Source organism: Mixophyes fleayi, chromosome 1 (assembly GCF_038048845.1).
Source record: "Mixophyes fleayi isolate aMixFle1 chromosome 1, aMixFle1.hap1, whole genome shotgun sequence".
Taxonomy (NCBI): Eukaryota; Metazoa; Chordata; class Amphibia; order Anura; family Limnodynastidae; genus Mixophyes; species Mixophyes fleayi.
In genome coordinates this window covers 421,270,908-421,290,402 of record NC_134402.1, presented here as the reverse complement: position 1 = coordinate 421,290,402, position 19,495 = coordinate 421,270,908, and the positions used below count along the sequence as shown (strand labels likewise).

The 19,495-nt window shown below is 42.6% G+C and overlaps 1 protein-coding gene across 1 annotated transcript in view; it reads left to right on the top strand.

Moving 5' to 3' along the window:
* The first annotated feature begins 2,693 nt into the window (after nucleotides 1-2,693).
* Nucleotides 2,694-19,495, top strand: part of LOC142159241 (granzyme A-like) — a 28,325-nt gene continuing 11,523 nt past the window's right edge. Inside the window, exons 1-3 of the mRNA XM_075214010.1 lie at nucleotides 2,694-2,700; nucleotides 3,269-3,325; nucleotides 12,332-12,485. Of these exons, the coding sequence (XP_075070111.1) occupies nucleotides 2,694-2,700; nucleotides 3,269-3,325; nucleotides 12,332-12,485 (218 nt within the window). The remainder of the gene's footprint in view (nucleotides 2,701-3,268; nucleotides 3,326-12,331; nucleotides 12,486-19,495) is intronic.

The window sequence follows — 19,495 nt, the reverse complement described above, 5'->3', positions numbered from 1 at the left end:
GTAATGCTGCACCACCAAATTAATGGTGTGGGCAAAACATGGGACGTGCTTGAAATTGCCCATATTTAATGCCCGCACAATGTTACTGGCATTGTCTGACACCACAAATCCCCATGAGAGTCTAAGTGAGGTAAGCTACTGGGAGATAATTTCCCTCAGTTTCTCTAATATGTTGTCAGCGTTGTGCCTCTTATTAAAGCCTGAAATACACAATGTTGCCTGCCTTTGCACGAGCAGCCATTTTGTAGATGCTGCTACTGATGCAGCTGTTGCTGTTGCTGCGGAAGGGGATGCATCTACCCAGTGGGCTGTCACAGTCATATAGTCCTTCGTTTGCCCAGAACCACTTGTCCACATGTCCGTGGTTAAGTGGACAGTGGGTACAACCGCATTTTTTAGAGCACTGAGGACACTTGATCGTACTTCTCTGTACATTTTTGGTATCGCCTGCCTAGTGAAGTGGAATCTCGACGGGATTTGGTACCGGGGACACAATACCTCCATCAACCCTCTAAATCCCACTCCACTGATGGCGGACACCGGGCGCACGTCTAACACCAACATTGCAGTTACAGCCGCAGTTATACGCTTTGCAATAGGGTGACTACTATCGTATTTTGTGGTCATGGCAAACGACTGTTGGACGGTCAATTGTTTTGTGAAAGACTTAGCGATCTTACGACTTCCCCTCTGGGAAGATGACCGACTAACAGCAGCAACAGCAGCAGTGGCAGTAGTAGGCGTACCGCTGCAGGATTCCTCGGATGAATCCCGTATTGAGGAGGACTCAGTCTGGCTGCTGACTTGGGCTGCAGGACTGAATCTGATGGAGATCGTGGAGGAAGTTGAGGAGGAGGGTGTTGCTGGTGTGTATCCAACTGGACCACGGGATTTAGGTGTCCCTGTACCGATGACGGTCCTAGCCCCAGTTCCTGAACTAACCACTGAACTATGAAGGTTATTCAGGTGACGTATAAGGGAGGATGTCCCTAGGTGGGCAAGATCCTTACCCCTGCTTATTTGAGCTTTACATAAGCTACATATGGCCATACATTGGTTGTCCGGATTTGGATAAAAATAACTCCAGACCGAAGAGGTACATTTTTTGGTCTTCTGACGATGACGATGGGCTTTTTCATCCCATGGACATCAGCTGTTTCCCCCCCTGGTGCCTCATTTACAATAACCACATCACCATCCTCATCATCAAGTTCCTCCACAGCGCCAGCTACATCATCAATAGGCTCCTCCCGAGCCACCTCTTCCCGTACAGTGATGGGAAGGTCAGGCTTGACAACCACCAACACCCTTGGACTCGCCTTGAGGATTTGTGATAATTTCTCTTTAGAAGGCAGAGTTGTTTGCTGTTTTGTTGCTGACAGCATAACTCTCTTCAATTTTTTGTAGGGGGGGGAGGAGGAGGAGGGATAAGATCTGTGGGTGAAGCTGAACCACTAGTCATGAACACGGGCCAGGGCCTAAGCCGTTCCTTGCCACTCCGTGTCGTAAATGGCATATTGGCAACTTTACGTTTCTCCTCAGATTATTTTAAGTTTCTCTTTTTGCTACTTTTTCTTAACTTGGGCTTTTTGGATTTTACATGCCCGGTACTACGAGATTGGGCTTCGGGCTTGGAAGACGACGTTGATTGCATTTCATCGTCTATGTCATGACTAGTGGCAGCAGCTTCAGCATTAGGAGGAAGTGGGTCTTGATCTTTCCCTACTTTATCCTCCAAATTTTTGGTCTCCATTATATGTAGCACAAGATACTGCAGAATGTGTGAACTTGGTAATATTGCAGTACCAATGGACTTATACTGCTGGATTGGTTTTGCAAATTTGGTTATAATTACTTTTTTTTTTTAATTTTTTATTTTAATATTTTTTATAACTTTTTTTTTATTTTTTAAATACTTGGGAATAATGGGAAAATAACTATGCCCTTAGAAGCACAGAGCACAGGACACAGCACCACTGGACTGAACAGGACACAGCACAGGACCTAGCAGCACTACGGAACTCAGCAGGACAGAGCACAGGACACAGCACCACTGGACTGATACTGCAGAATGTGTGAACTTTGTAATATTGCAGTACCACTGGACTTTTACTGCTGAATGTGTGAACTTGGTAATATTGCAGTACCAATGGGCTTATACTGCAGGATTGGTTGTGCAAATTTTGTGGTAATTAAAAAAAAATTAAATTAGTTTTTGGTATTTTTTTAAATAACTTTTTTTTATTTTTTTAAACACAGGGGAATATTGGGGAAATAACTATGCCCTTAGAAGCACAGAGCACAGGACACAGCACCACTGGACTGAACAGGACACAGCACAAGACCCAGCAGCACCACTGACCTCAGAAGGACAGAGCACAGGACACAGCACCACTGGACTGAGCACAGCACAGCACAGCACTGAACTGAACAGCACGAGATATAGCAGGACAGAGGACCACCTAACACACCCTCCCTCTACCCTGATCAATGCCTGAGTGAAGATGGCGGCGACTAGTGGGGAATTTATAGGATCCGAGTATCGCGAGATCCGACAACGGGATTATGAGTCAGAGCCTCAGTTTCAGATTTGAATTTGGCGCCAATACCCGGATCTGTCTCGGATCCGACTCGGATCGGCAACGTTCGGGTGGGCTCGGATTTCATAAATCCGAGTGCGCTCATCTCTAATAATGACATGTCATTATTTTGATATTCTGATCTCCAATACAAATAGACATATTTGTGGAAAAATAGGCATATGTCATCACAAAATACAATTTGTATATTTGCAGCTTCATTACCTTTATTGTGCAGAGTGAATATTGTTCATAGTGGTCTCTCCTTACCATCTAAATTACAGCTGTAGATTAACAGGTCAATGTTGGAATAATCACATATTGATAGCTATGAACTAAACAGATGTTTTCAATATTATCAGAACAGTGAATTTCTTATTTAAGAAGACCATTCTTCCGTGATATATCATTAAATTAAAAAAACAAAACACTCCTCTTTGCCAAACTTTGCGCAACCTTTTTCTACATACACCAACTGTCAGAGATTTGCAATATGTAACATTAAGAAATACTGGTAAACACAGTGACTAATTATTGAAACTGCCTGTGTGGGTGACTAAATATTTCAATAGGGTAAATGGCCCTTATCACTATGTAGTGGTAGATTGTTTAGATTGTAGTGAGAACACTGGGTATTTAAATGTTCACAGCTCACAACATCCACACTGTGCATCATTTTCATTAAACAGCCATGAAACCTTTTCTCATCTTGCTTCTCTCCGCAGCGTACCTGCTGATCTCTGAAGGTAAGAGATATTTGATCTGTAACTGAAGATAGAAGTCCACCTATGTTTTTTTATTTAATTCATATTTTCAAATTGATAATAAGATGATATGCAATTTCTTGCAATAATGACCATATATTTAAGTTGGTTCTAGACTATCTACCTGTGAGCTGGAGAAAAAAGCTGACATCCTACCTAAGCAACAAAAATCTGATTGTGCACAAGGTCATCAGCTCATAGTTAAATACCATTATAATGTGTTGAGCCAAATATAATTGCAATCTGATTGTACATCTTTATTGTAATCTGATTAGAGCAAGGACAGAAGTAGTCAAATTGATCCCAGATCTAATCTGATGAAACCTGATCAGATTGCAATATGATTATAAATACAGTTTTTTTTCACACAGCTGAACTCCACTATGTTTAAAATAAATCATAAGATATATACACAAATATTTTCCTCTGAAACAAGCTCTTTGCATAAATGTGATAACTAGTGTGGTCATAAAAGGGTAAAATAACTGCAAATTAAGAAGGTGATGCAAGTCTCCCTCTTGAATTACTTGTATATGTGAATTCAGCTGGAGAGCTTCACCAGTGCTGTGTGACAGGTGGGATCGGCTGAAGAGTATTGTTACTATCCAATCAGGACCCAGCTGTCAATACAGCACTTGTGAAGCTCTTCACAGAGGTTCCCACTACAAATACAGGGATACAGCTGCCTTGTGCAAACGCTGTATGTCCGTCAAGACGTCCCCCAGGCTAAGTGAGAAAGATGATGTGTGAAACTCTGCAAAGTTTGCAGCACATTTAACCAATGAATATATCTTGAGTTCCATGATGTGATTAAACAGACTCCTTCAATATGCTTCTTATACAGGCATATTTATAAACCACCACATTTTAACCACTATCCCTTTCAATCCTTATTGCAAAGATAAGGATTGAAATATTGGGAGTATTTATTAAAAATCTTCAATATCAACAGCAGTCACGAAAATCTGCTGTTCCTGCGAAGACCTGTACCCTATCTTTTCTATGGTCACTAACGCAAAGTGGCCACCTTTGCGATAGTAACTGGTGGGAGAGCAGGTAAATTGCGGTGAGGGATCTGAAGATCCCTCTACCACAATACTATCCTCGTAGACTTCAGTGGTTAACACTAGTTTCAGCTGGCGTTAGCCATCGTGCACAAGTAGCTGTTTTTTACAACTTGCACTTGTTAAACAGTGCAAAATAACTGCTTTGGAATTCAAAAAAAAAGGCAAAGCAGCAGTTGTCTATGATATCTGTTGTGATGCCTTATTAATAAATTACAACTTTACTTTAAAAGGCGGCTGTCCCTTGGCTGTAAAATAAATAGGCCTCCTGGTGACAAACGTTCACTTTGAATACTAGAGTTTTTCCAGCTAGAAAAGTGCTGACGTTCATAGAGGGCAATGGTCACATGGTGTCACATTGATGTGGAGGGGTAACGTTCTTTGTCACATGAGTGAGATTAAGTTCAGAAAAAAATGCATGCAGCATCCCCAGGTCTTAATTGTTCCAGTGTGACTTGGGAAGGAGCTATCCCCTTTAACTTCACTGTTTCACCACGGTAAGCATTGTGCAGGGTTTTCACTTTCAAATTCTAGATTTCCAGGTATTGCCCTTTTTTTTCTTGGAAAACCGGGAAAACAGTGCGGGACCGGTTAGTGGAAACACTGCAGGAAGCCATGAACAACACTGGAATAAATCTGTAAGTGGAAAAAGATTATGGGCTATAATGTTAGTTCTTTTTTGTTTGTTCAAAACAGCCACTTGGTAAATGGCTACAACACTACAAGCATTGCAGTTTACAGATTGATGTTTATTTTTCTTTCTATTACAATGAAAACTACAACTACATCTTATCTCATAATAACATGTAAATGTTATTAATATTGTGCTTCTAGTTGCCAACATTTTAAATATTTGGACACCGAGCTGCTTAGCAGGTGCCCCTCATTATACAGTCTGTGTTGACCTCTGTCCAATAAAACCCCTGTTATAAATTACTAAAAATTATTATAATGCATTATTTTATTATTAAATAATTACAATTAATGTATTTATTTTAGTAGAGCTTAGCTTGTAAAGTCTGTAAAATAAGAAACTATCATGAAAATGGCATTTTATTTACAGGATAAGACTAAATATATTGTGCAGGAAATCTGTGTCCATGGACAAATCCTTAAAACCTGGTTCTGTCCCTGGGAACTTGTCAGGACATCTTTCCCTTAATTGATACAGTATTATATTTATAGCGGTAGTAGTATTATCAATGTAAGACAGATATTACAATATCTCTGACTTCTCAGGCCTCTTATCTGACCAACTGTTCTTTCTCTTGCATTCTCTTGTGCTGCCCTTCCTCACACATCCTGATCAACAATGAAAGTCAAGATAAGGCTTGATTAAAGAAGATGCCATGTCATTATTTGGTATTACAATATATCAACGGCTGCATTTTAGAGGGCTCACATGCTCTGCAAGATATTACTCGATTGTGTCATGTTAGGACTAACTGACCGCATATAGCAGTGTGTATTGACCCAAAAAGAACACAGACTGTAAATAACATCTTATTGAGATACTTCAGATGTAGATCCAGATGGACGGAAAATCTAGTCAGACAATGACCTTGTGTGCGTGCCATTGTGCCAGCGCTCCAGCAAAGACTGTGTGTGTCCAAATTAGACATCATTCCAATTGCTAATGTCTATCAAAAGAACAGATTAGATTTGTGCGCACAAGTTCAGTGCTAATGCTATATTTTTTACACAGCTTTGAGGGAACAGCGGTTGTCATATATTATCCTAGCTCTGACTAGAAGAACAATGAGAGCTTTCCATTGACCCAGATATATTCCTATATATATATATATATATATATATATATATATATATATATATATATATATATATAGCCCCCCCCTCGCCAAATTCTATGGTTTATAGAAATGCCTTCTCAACGAAATAACCTGGGAGGGTTAAATAATGAATCATAGTAATCATCAACAATTGAATAAATCTATAAAGGAACTCACTAGCTGCACACATTTGCAGCACACATAAGGGTCATATAGAGTTGGATGTATGACTGTTTTATTTGCTGAAAATACTACTTTTTTTTACTGTGTTTACATACAAAGAACTAGGCATATATCTGTAAACAGATTTTGACACATCTTACTCTTACGACTCCTTGCGACTGTAGAGGCAGAACGGGGAAGGAGCGGGCAAGCGTAGGCGTACAGTAAGGGCATATTTACATCATTTTGACTGACGTAGACCTGGGGGTACTGAGTTCCATATACTCAGTAACCCTTCATACAAGCCAAGATTTATGGATAACCCCGAGCCTAGGGTGGCAGAATTGCAGGGGAAGCTGTCTGCTTGTTAAGTTGCAAGTGATAGTAGTTCAAAATTAAATGTTATTTTATTTTATATGTACCTGCATTTCTGTTCAGGCTGAGAGAGAGGGTACGTTTTTCGTTTCTGGTAAATTAAATGTATTTATTTAATACACATGGGGTGTGGTGGGGTTTTAGACTATAGTGTTTGGTGCTGTAGTGGTTAAGGGTTGGGGACATAACAACAAAGGCCTAGGGAAACAAATAATGTAATCCTAGCCCTGTTCTCTCCTTCCAGGTAGCAGAGCTCCGGTCAGTACGCAGTAATATTGGCTGACAGAGCTCCCTGTCAGGGGCAGGCTGAGCTGGGGGGCATGGGACATCTTCCACCCCTGGCTGGTCCCATAGTCGGCTACCTTGGGCCGGGTCACTGGGCCATCTGCATTTTTTTTTCCTTTAAAATGTTGGCTGCTGAGTCGAGTCTTGCCTCCCCTGCTCCCTGCCCTGTGCTTCACTGAACTTCGATTGGATGCCAGAATTCAGTGAAGTTCTATCAAGCAATAGTCACACCACAGATAAATAGAGGCTCAGTAAACTAATGTGAGCCTTGTAAAAAAAAAAAAGGTATTGCACTATAGCGCAAGAGAGAAAAATACTTTTAAATTAAATCTAATAAAAGTGATGTACCTTAAGGGCATATTTACATAATTTTGACTGACGTAGTACTGAGTTCCATATACTCAGTAACCCTTCATACAAGCCAAGATTTATGGATAACCCCGAGCCTAGAGTGGCAGAATTGCAGGGAATGCTGTCTGCTTGTTAAGTTCCAGGTGATAGTAGTTCAAAATTAAATGTTATTTTATTTTATATGTACCTGCATTTCTGTCCAGGCTGAGAGAGAGGGTACGTTTTTAGTTTCTGGTAAATTAAATTTATTTATTTAATACACATGGGGTGTGGTGGGGTTTTAGACTATAGTGTTTGGTGCTGTAGTGGTTAAGGGTTGGGGACATAACAACAAAGGCCTAGGGAAGCAAATAATGTAATCCTAGCCCTGTTCTCTCCTTCCAGGTAGCAGAGCTCCGGTCAGTACGCAGTAATATTGGCTGACAGAGCTCCCTGTCAGGGGCAGGCTGAGCTGGGGAGCATGGGACATCTTCCACCCCTGGCTGGTCCCATAGTCGGCTACCTTGGGCTGGGTCACTGGGCCATCTGCATTTTTTTTTTCCTTTAAAATGTTCCTAATAGGCTGCTGAGTCGAGTCTTGCCTCCCCTGCTCCCTGCCCTGTGCAACTCTGAACATTGATTGGATGCCAGAATTCAGTGAAGTTCTATCAACCAATAGTCAGACCACAGAGAAATAGAGGCTCAGTAAACTAAGCCTTGCAAAAAAAAAAAAAAAGATATTGCACTATAGCACAAGAGAGAAAAATACTTCTAAATTAAATCTAATAAAAGTGATGTACCTTTAGTTATATTGGAAAAAAATTCATTTTTAAGGCTCAAAAGGGCCTATTATTATTGCCATTTATTTATATAGTGCCACTAATTCCATGGTGCTGTACAGAGAACTCACTCACATCGGTCCCTGCCCCATTGGGACTTACAGTCTAAATTCCCTAACACACACACACTAGGGTCAAATTGTTAGCAGCCAATTAACCTACCAGTATGTGTTTGGGGTGTGGGAGGAAACCCACGCAAACATGGGGAGAACATACAAACTCTTCACAGATAAGGCCATTGTCGGGAATTGAACTCATGACCTCAGTGCTGTAAGGCAGATGTGCTAACCACTTAGCCACCGTGCTGCCCAACTTATTAAAAAATCTTCTTGATGTGGTGAAAATTACATTTCTTAACAGCATTTACTGCAATTTATTAATATTTTATGTATAGGTCAGCTCAGCTATAGTCAGCTACAAATGAGAGTAGAAAAATGTATATCAATTATCATTTATTTATATAGCGCCACTGATTCTGCAGCGCTGTACAGAGAACTCACTCACATCAGTCCCTGCCCCATTGGAGCTTACAGTCTAAATTCCCTAACACACACACACAGACAGACTAGGGTCAATTTTGTTAGCAGCCAATTCACCTACCAGTATGGTTTGGAATGTGGGAGGAAACCGGAGCACCCAGAAGAAACCAACTCAACCAAGGGGAGAAAATACAAACCCCTAACAGATAAGGCCATGGTCGGGAATTGAACTCATGACCCCAGTGCTGTAAAGCAGAAGTACTTATCCACGGTGCTGCCCATGTATTATATGTATTATATCAATAGATATAATACATGATATATCTATTTTTTTTCCTTACAAAATAATATTTTCTGGGCGGTGGGGTAATATTCTTAATTTTTTAAAATAGTTCGGCTCTGAAAAACAAAAACAAAATATTTAATTCATATTAATACATATATAGGTTTTTTTCCAGTGCTCTTCTTCTATTAACGCCTGAGATGGTGCTAACAGAACAGGCATCACGTAGACATTAGTACCACAGCAGTGTTAACCACCTTTATATATAAAGAGGAAAAATAAACAATCATCAGCAATAGTGCTTTTATTGTTTGATAAATCTGCCTCTTCATCTGGCCTTAAAAACGTGCAATGATTTGCATATTGTGAGCGATTAAAGATGACCTTTACATTTTTTTATTTATAAAGTGCTTAAAGGGGTTGTCCATGTATCGATGACCCCAGCTCAAGATAACTTTCTTTTTTTGGGTAATCTTGGGAAAGTGCAATCCTCACTTACCTGCCACTTCACAAAAGTATTACAATCCATCCACTAGTTCTTTAATGCATGTGCATTTGACGAAGAGGGCACTGATTGTATTTGCAATCATTCCTAAATACTGGGGCAAACGGACATGCAGGAAGTGAAGCAGTCGGTGATAAAACAACCTTTGGCCAATCAGAGCATTTGAATTCTAACAGCAGCACAGAGTTTTTCACTTCAGTCTTCTCCTCTGTGTCTATGTTTAGAAGTGGCAGGAGTTAGGACAACATATATAGCCAAACCAATTATATAAACATTAACACCAGCACATAGTAGTGCTGTGAGGCCAGTGTATAACTGGGGCAGAAAGATAGAGGTGTGAAAAGCTTACTTTCATTTTCCATGTCATACTGCCACCTTCTAAATATTTGCCTACTCTCTCATAATGTAGTAGTTCTTCCAGACGCTGGTCTTTCTCCAGTATCCCACCGACTTACTAGTGAAGTGTATGGGACTCGGGCCTCCGTGATCTGATTCGCAGTCAATCACGTCATTTTGTCTGCCGACACCAGTGGTGTGATGATGCAATTGCTTCATTTTTCCACAGGGGCAAGGTCCAAAATATGCAAATTGCAGCACAATGTTCTCCCTTCATTTGCCACTTGACCTCTGCATTTGCCACTTCATCTCCACTCCGGTAGTTGCCAAGTATGGTTATGTATTAAGGTCGTATGTGGAAGTAGTGTTGATGCAACCAGAAATAACATTCGGCATTTGATTCTTCTCCTTCCCAAATCTGGCAGATTGATGGAATACTATTTCAGGTACAACAGGAAAATTAACTGTTGCCACTTCTCTAACTATTTCCCAAAGGATGAGGTCCTGTGTTTTAAAATAAAATCTTGTCTCCTCCTTATCTTATAATAAAAACATTGAAATCTGGGCAGCAAGGTGGCTCAGTGGTTAGCACTTCTGCTTTACAGCGCTGGGGTCATGAGTTTGATTCCCGACCGTGACCTTATCTGTGTGGATTTTGTATGTTCTCGCCGTGTTTGCGTGGGATTCCTCTGGGTGCTCCGGTTTCCTCCCACACTCCAAAAAACAAACTGGTAGGTTAATTGGCTGCTGACAAAATTAACAGGTGTATGTGTGTTTATACACCCACACATATACAATTTATCAGCAGAAAAGAACTTAAAGTTCCACATAGTCTGCCCTTTTTTTAAGGGGTTTTTTTATACTTTAGATTTAAGTAAGATGTATTGTTTCATATGGTGGATTGAACATGTGCCTCTGTATGCAATAAAACTTAGTAGAGGAGAGGAGAGGTTGAGACCAGCACTTGCAGAACTCCATTTACTGATTTGAATCGACTATTGCTCAACATTTCAAAATCTCATTATCCCCCTGCAGCATTAAAGAATTATTGACCCCAGGGCAAAGTTCACATTATTGGGTTATCAGTCCAATTTGTAAAACACAAGGGTAAGCTGCAACTGTACACCAAATATGTAACGTTTTCTTGAGACCAAAATGTTTACACTATTTGTTTATGTGAGAGATTATTAAATATTTAGATCACAGTTTTGTTTTTGTTTTTTATAAATTTAGGATATTTTTAGCGCTTGGGACCAGGTTTATGGATTAGGGTTTGGGCTAAGTCTTAGGCTAAAACTTAATGTGAGTTTAGACTTATAACCTGGGCCAGTGTTAGAATAATGTAAGACTTAGGGGTTTATTTACTAAATGGCGGGTTTGAAAAAGTGCCTATAGCAACCAAACAGATTCCAGTTATCATTTATTTAGTGCATTCTACAAAATGACAGCTAGAATCTGATTGGTTGCTATAGGTAACATCTCCACTTTTTCAAACCCGCAGTTTAGTAAATCTAGCCCTTAGTATCTAGATTCTAAGACTATGATTAGCATTTAGGTTCTTTTTTTAAAACTGTATATATAAACTGATATTCTCATCTTTATAACCAGGGGTGTCTCATCTTCCTAGGACACAAGGGGACTGAGATAGAAGCTCTCTCCAGCCTCTACTCCATTATTAGGGAGTAAATAGCTCCCCCCTCCCCATTCAGGTGGAACAAGGATAATTGCCCATTTCGCCTAAGTATTAAATTGGCCCTAACATGGTCAACACAGTTAAAAAATCAGGACATCCCTGACATCACCGATTTCAGATCTAATGGGTGAGGGATTTTGTCATTAGGAGCATTGCTATAAAAAAATGTAAGGCTAAACATTTTAAGTATGTAGAGCTGGTGATGCAGTCGATTTTTTTGCAGGTACTTGTGGAACTATCAGAGTCCAGCACAGGATATTTAGAGGGTCCTTCTAACTTTTCTCTTGTAAAAAAATAGGTATATTCATGCTCCACAAATACAACATACTATATAGATAACACATATTATATAAACATCCTGCAATTCCACCCTTATTTTTTTGTGAAATGCAGCATTCAATATTAATATATACTCATAGCATGAATGTATGGTATTAGTATGGCATATACTTTATAAATCCTGCTCTGGTATAGTCTAGAATCTGCATTATGGTCATAAGTGTTAATGAAGTTTCATCTTGGTAGGAATGTTACCCACAAAACAAGTCTAATTAGCAGCAATTGGCAAACTTTGTCTCTTCATCTGTGAAACTGAGAACATGCCCTGTTCAAGAGAGGCTGGAAGGGCATGCTGGGAGTTTCCCACTAGATGGAGAGATATAACTTCTGATAATTATAGGGCTTGCAGTCTGCTGCCTTTAAATGGTTCCAATGTTGGTGACTTAAGAGCATTATAATTTATTGTAAGGGATACACAATATCATATATGTCTTAGAAATGTATTTGGTAGCTCTGTATAAAATGTACAATTGATTTTTATGAGACATTTTTATCTTAAATCACACAGGTACAAGGGTTAAAATCATAGATGGTGATGAAGTTGTTCCTCATTCCAGACCTTACATGGCTCTGATCAATTTTGAGACGAAAACACATGAAATGATATGTGGAGGAAGTTTAATAAAAAGTAACTGGGTACTAACTGCGGCTCACTGTGAACTGTAAGTACTACTGATGTCATCCAGATAAGTGTAGATTTATATATCAGGGTTGAAAACATGGACACCCCCAAGTCACCATTATCTTCCTCTACAACATAATTTCAAATGTAGTCCTATTGGATAAAAAAATGAAAAGCCCTATTAGATAAGTCCTGCACCTTATGGCTGGAACGCTGAATGAAACTGAACTTATTTGACAAGAAGGAACAATACCCGCTCAACCAATCAGAAGCGGATTTCCCACACTGCCCCTTCTGATTGGCTGCACTGTGCATATCCCATAAAACATATTTCAATATTCATATCAAGGAAATCTAAACAATTATTGTTACATATGTAAAGTCAAAATTCAGGAAGAGCTACAAAATTAATGTAGTATCAATGTGGGATTTTATTGAGGCCTGATTGAAGCTCACTGCAGCTCAATAGACACTGCATGGAGTTTGCTTTTGTTAATTTTCTATAAGTAATGCATGCAAAGATAGCAAACCTCGCAGTAAGGCACTAGCCTAGGTGGAGGGTGACATAGAGAGATTTGGCTAGAGATTACATAAGGAGGGGAGATTTAAGGATGATTAGAGTACACAGAGTACATAATTTGTAAGGAGTCACTCAGTCAAAGAACGACAGCCAAGCAGACACATTTTTGGCATTTTCCAAGCACACAGTAGTACATTTTTTTCCAGAGCTGCCTTTCTAGGCCACATACTGCTAAGTTCCAGCTTGTATCAGGAGCATTAACAAAGGATCTGTTCGTTTTGTAAGGCTCTGCATAGTGATTTCCTTGGGACCTCTCTGGCTGTGTGACTGGCTTCATGCTGCAGCCTCATATCAGGCCACTGCATTTTCATTACTACTATAGGGTACGTTTATACCTGGGGAATCTTTTTGAAGAAATACTACATACCTGATTTGAGCTGATTTAAAGATTCTCTCCTGCCGTCCCAAGCATGGACCACTTTGTCCCATGGATCGAGAAGATGAGAGGACACATGGACAGATGACGGGGCCCTCCCGGATGGTTTATATGTGGGGGGGGGGTGCAGCCACAAGCCAGGGGCTTCATCCCATTCTCGCCACTTAATCTGGGCTAGGAAAACTAATGGTTAGATCTCCTGTTCACACTTTCTTCCAGGGTTTTATTGAATCTGGCTATAGTAGGTTGGGAGCAACCTAATACGGCAAAGCCTTCCTTTCATAGCAGGGTTTTTGTTGTATTATCAAAAATGTACAGGTCAAAGGGGAAAAATTATTTCCGCCATTGTTCCCAAACATTTCACATCTAGCAGAGATTCACAAAACATATGCAGACAGAGAGAATTTTCTGCACCTGGTCCTGAGATGTCAGAAAACCAGAATTTCAATATGAGGTTGTGTGGGATTTTGTACGATCTGTCGACGGTCAGGCTGTCAAAACAAAAATATCGACAGTCCGACTGTCGACAGGTTCAGTATGTCAACAAGGGTAAAATGTCGAAATTGTGACTATGGAGTTTAGCAGCTGTCAACAGTCACAATTTCGACATTCAAACGGCAATGGCACCACCAGCCATCGGCACAATACAGCTGCCATTCTCTAAATGTGACAGTTTATGGACACTCACAATGCTCACAAGAGCTAGTATGCAACATTGGCAAATTTTTCAAAGCACTGTTCCTAACGATTATTTTTTTTTTTACAAGCTTCAGGACCGGGTATGGGGGTTTTTTTGTGGATTTTTTTTTAGGTGCAAGCGGCAATGGTCAAGGGATATCATTTTATAGACATGGAGAATCATGGATTACAGATTATGGACATGGCTTTTTTTTATGCGCAAGCTGCGATGGTCAAGGGATATAATTTTATACACATGGAGAATCATGGATTACAGATGAAGAACCTGCATGTTGGTGAGTATCACAGGGGTGGTTTTTATTTATTTCAAAGAAAATTATGTTTAAAACAAGGTATGTGGTTTATTTACATTTTGTCTTGGTGCACTACAGGTCTCAGTGGGCCCTGGGTGCCAGAGCATGTTGGCACTTGTGGTTCCCCAAGTGCCAGTATGCCTTGGCAGCTAAGGGTATGCTGGTGCTTGTAGTACTACAAGCACCAGCGTACCCAAACTGTCAATGGCAGCCTGAGCTCGCTGGGAGCTGTAGTGCACCAAATCAAAATGGTATGCTTACTATCAAATACTTTTTATTACTCCACACCCACCACCCAGGTTTGTAAGAAGAGCCATAGTGCTTTCAGCACGGGTCTGGGTACCCTTAGGTTAAATGGAGCTGTGGGGGCACTTTTTTTCAGCTGAACCCATCTCCCTAGGTAATCCAGCCCTAAGCTGGCCTGTGCTGACCAGTCTGGGGTTGGTTGTCATTATGGCAGGGGAACCATACTGCGGGTTCCCGTGGTATAGTGCCACCAGCCCGATTGGTAAAGCCTTGTGCTGGAATTAGTAAAATTGGGGGGGGGGGGGGGGGGTTGTTAGGGACAGCAGTAGGATTAGTCTGTTTTTGGAGAGATGGGGAACGCTGTTATTTTGCTTTTTAATGTAGTAACGTTTTATTACTATGTGTACTGTGTCTGCAGCGTTGTCATTGCCATTTGAATGTCCACCTTGTAACTATCGACTTTAGCAGCTGTCGACAGTGTCATCACTTTAACCATGTTGACGTACTGAACATGACAACAGTTGGACTGTCGACATTTTGGTGTGGACAGATTGACTACATCCCATTGTGGGCACATTGAACAATATATATGGCATTAGAATGAGTCTTTTTATCTGCAAAAGCTGTTTAACATGAATGTGATCTTCAAACAAGCAGTAAAGTGTACATGTTGTGACCATGACGATTATGGTGGAGGTGGGCATCAAAGACATAACCACTAGCACTGCTAAGACATGATTGTACACAATTAACATGTGAGGTTCATTCATCTTACAACAGGATATTCAACACCAATTCCGATCAACAGGACACATCAGCAAATCGGGCCTGATTCATTAAAACATGCATTCTGCATGCAACCCGTGTTTTACAGTTGCAAGTGAATGCAAACACCTGACCATTACACAAACAAGGACTGAAATGCAATTGTATTCAAACACATATGCTTTAATATGAAGTTGGTCCTCCTTTTGCAGTGATAACAGCTTCCACTCTTCTTGGGAGGCTTTCCACAAGATGTTGGAGTGTTTCTGTGGGAATTTGTGCCCATTCATTCTGTAGAGCATTTATGAGGTCAGATACTGATGTTGGAAGAGAAGGCCTGGCTCGCAATCTCAATTCCAGTTCATCCCAAAGGTGTTCGATGGGGTTGAGGTCAGGGCTTTGTGCAGTCCGGTCAAGTTCTTCCACACTGAACTCATCAAACTACATCTTTGTAGTCCTTGCTTTGCGTACCGGGGCACAGTCATGTTGGAATAGAAAAGGGCCTTCCCCAAACTGTTGCCACAAAGTTGGAAGCATAGCATTGTCCAAAATTACTTGGTATAGCATGAAGATTACCCTTCACTGGAGAAAAACAGATCCATACCATTATCCCTCCTCTACTAAACTTCACAGTTGGCATAATGCAGTCAGGCAGGTAACGTTCTCCCGGAATCCTCCAAACCCAGACTCGCCCATCTGACTGCCAAACAGAGAAGCGTGATTTGTCACTCCACAGAACACGTTTCCACTGCTCCACAGTCCAGTGTCGGTGTGCTTTACACTACTCCATCCGACGCTTGGCATTGGTCTTGGTGATGTGAAGTTTGCATGCAGCTGCTCGGCCATGGAAACCCATTCCATAAAGCTCCTGCTACACAGTTTTGGTGCTTACATTAATGCCAGTGAAAGTTCAGAACTCTTCAGCTATGGAATCAGCAGAGCATTGGCAAATTTTACACACCATGCGTCTTAGCAGTTCTTGACCCCGCTCTGTCACTTTACGTGATGTGTCTGGGGGAGAGGTTGTTGTGATGTGTCTGGGGGAGGGGTTGTTGTGATGTGTCTGGGGGAGGGGTTGTTGTGATGTGTCTGGGGGAGGGGTTGTTGTGATGTGTCTGGGGGAGAGGTTGTTGTGATGTGTCTGGGGGAGAGGTTGTTGTGATGTGTCTGGGAGGGATTGTTGTTATGTGTCTGGGAGGGATTGTTGTTATGTGTCTGGGAGGGATTGTTGTGATGTGTCTGGGAGGGATTGTTGTTATGTGTCTGGGAGGGATTGTTGTTATGTGTCTGGGAGGGATTGTTGTGATGTGTCTGGGAGGGATTGTTGTGATGTGTCTGGGAGGGATTGTTGTGATGTGTCTGGGAGGGATTGTTGTTATGTGCCTGGGAGGGATTGTTGTTATGTGTCTGGGAGGGATTGTTGTTATGTGTCTGGGAGGGATTGTTGTGATGTGTCTGGGAGGGATTGTTGTTATGTGTCTGGGAGGGATTGTTGTTATGTGTCTGGGAGGGATTGTTGTGATGTGTCTGGGAGGGATTGTTGTTATGTGTCTGGGAGGGATTGTTGTGATGTGTCTGGGAGGGATTGTTGTTATGTGTCTGGGAGGGATTGTTGTTATGTGTCTGGGAGGGATTGTTGTTATGTGTCTGGGAGGGATTGTTGTGATGTGTCTGGGAGGGATTGTTGTGATGTGTCTGAGGGATTGTTGTGATGTGTCTGGGGGATGGGTTGTTGTGATGTGTCTGGGGGAGGGGTTGTTGTGATGTGTCTGAGGGATTGTTGTGATGTGTCTGGGAGGGATTGTTGTGATGTGTCTGGGAGGGATTGTTGTTATGTGTCTGGGAGGGATTGTTGTGATGTGTCTGGGAGGGATTGTTGTTATGTGTCTGGGAGGGATTGTTGTTATGTGTCTGGGAGGGATTGTTGTGATGTGTCTGGGAGGGATTGTTGTGATGTGTCTGAGGGATTGTTGTGATGTGTCTGGGGGATGGGTTGTTGTGATGTGTCTGGGGGAGGGGTTGTTGTGATGTGTCTGAGGGATTGTTGTGATGTGTCTGGGGGATGGGTTGTTGTGATGTGTCTGGGGGATGGGTTGTTGTGATGTGTCTGGGGGAGGGGTTGTTGTGATGTGTTTAGGTGAGGGGTTGTTGTGATGTGTCTGGGGGAGAGGTTGTTGTGATGTGTCTGGGAGGGTTGTTGTGATGTGTCTGGGGGAGGGGTTGTTGTGATGTGTCTGGGGGAGAGGTTGTTGTGATGTGTCTGGGAGGGTTGTTGTGATGTGTCTGGGGGGTTGCTGTGATGTGTCTGGGGGAGGGGTTGTTGTGATGTGTCTGGGGGAGAGGTTGTTGTGATGTGTCTGGGAGGGTTGTTGTGATGTGTCTGGGGGAGGGGTTGTTGTGATGTGTCTGGGGGAGGGGTTGTTGTGATGTGTCTGGGGGAGGGGTTGTTGTGATGTGTCTGGGGGAGAGGTTGTTGTGATGTGTCTGGGAGGGTTGTTGTGATGTGTCTGGGGGAGGGGTTGTTGTGATGTGTCTGGGGGAGGGGTTGTTGTGATGTGTCTGGGGGAGGGGTTGTTGTGATGTGTCTGGGGGAGGGGTTGTTGTGATGTGTCTGGGGGAGAGGTTGTTGTGATGTGTCTGGGAGGGTTGTTGTGATGTGTCTGGGAGGGTTGTTGTGATGTGTCTGGGAGGGATTGTTGTGATGTGTCTGGGGGAGAGGTTGTTGTGATGTGTCTGGGAGGGTTGTTGTGATGTGTCTGGGGGGTTGCTGTGATGTGTCTGGGGGAGGGGTTGTTGTGATGTGTCTGGGGGAGAGGTTGTTGTGATGTGTCTGGGGGAGAGGTTGTTGTGATGTGTCTGGGGGAGGGGTTGCTGTGATGTGTCTGGGGGAGGGGTTGCTGTGATGTGTCTGGGGGAGGGGTTGTTGTGATGTGTCTGGGGGAGAGGTTGTTGTGATGTGTCTGGGGGAGAGGTTGTTGTGATGTGTCTGGGGGAGAGGTTGTTGTGATGTGTCTGGGGGGTTGCTGTGATGTGTCTGGGGGAGGGGTTGCTGTGATGTGTCTGGGGGAGGGGTTGCTGTGATGTGTCTGGGGGAGGGGTTGCTGTGATGTGTCTGGGGGAGGGGTTGCTGTGATGTGTCTGGGGGAGGGGTTGTTGTGATGTGTCTGGGGGAGGGGTTGTTGTGATGTGTCTGGGAGGGTTGTTGTGATGTGTCTGGGAGGGATTGTTGTGATGTGTCTGGGAGGGATTGTTGTGATGTGTCTGGGAGGGGTTGCTGTGATGTGTCTGGGGGAGGGGTTGTTGTGATGTGTCTGGGGGAGGGGTTGTTGTGATGTGTCTGGGGGAGAGGTTGTTGTGATGTGTCTGGGGGAGAGGTTGTTGTGATGTGTCTGGGGGGTTGCTGTGATGTGTCTGGGGGAGGGGTTGCTGTGATGTGTCTGGGGGAGGGGTTGCTGTGATGTGTCTGGGGGAGGGGTTGTTGTGATGTGTCTGGGAGGGTTGTTGTGATGTGTCTGGGGGAGAGGTTGTTGTGATGTGTCTGGGAGGGTTGTTGTGATGTGTCTGGGAGGGATTGTTGTGATGTGTCTGGGAGGGATTGTTGTTATGTGTCTGGGAGGGATTGTTGTGATGTGTCTGGGAGGGATTGTTGTTATGTGTCTGGGGAGGGATTGTTGTGATGTGTCTGAGGGATTGTTGTGATGTGTCTGGGGGATGGGTTGTTGTGATGTGTCTGGGAGGGTTGTTGTGATGTGTCTGGGGGAGGGGTTGTTGTGATGTGTCTGGGGGAGAGGTTGTTGTGATGTGTCTGGGAGGGTTGTTGTGATGTGTCTGGGGGAGAGGTTGTTGTGATGTGTCTGGGGGAGGGGTTGTTGTGATGTGTCTGGGGGAGGGGTTGTTGTGATGTGTCTGGAAGGGTTGTTGTGATGTGTCTGGGGGAGAGGTTGTTGTGATGTGTCTGGGAGGGATTGTTGTGATGTGTCTGGGAGGGATTGTTGTGATGTGTCTGGGGAGGGATTGTTGTGATGTGTCTGAGGGATTGTTGTGATGTGTCTGGGGGAGAGGTTGTTGTGATGTGTCTGGGGGAGAGGTTG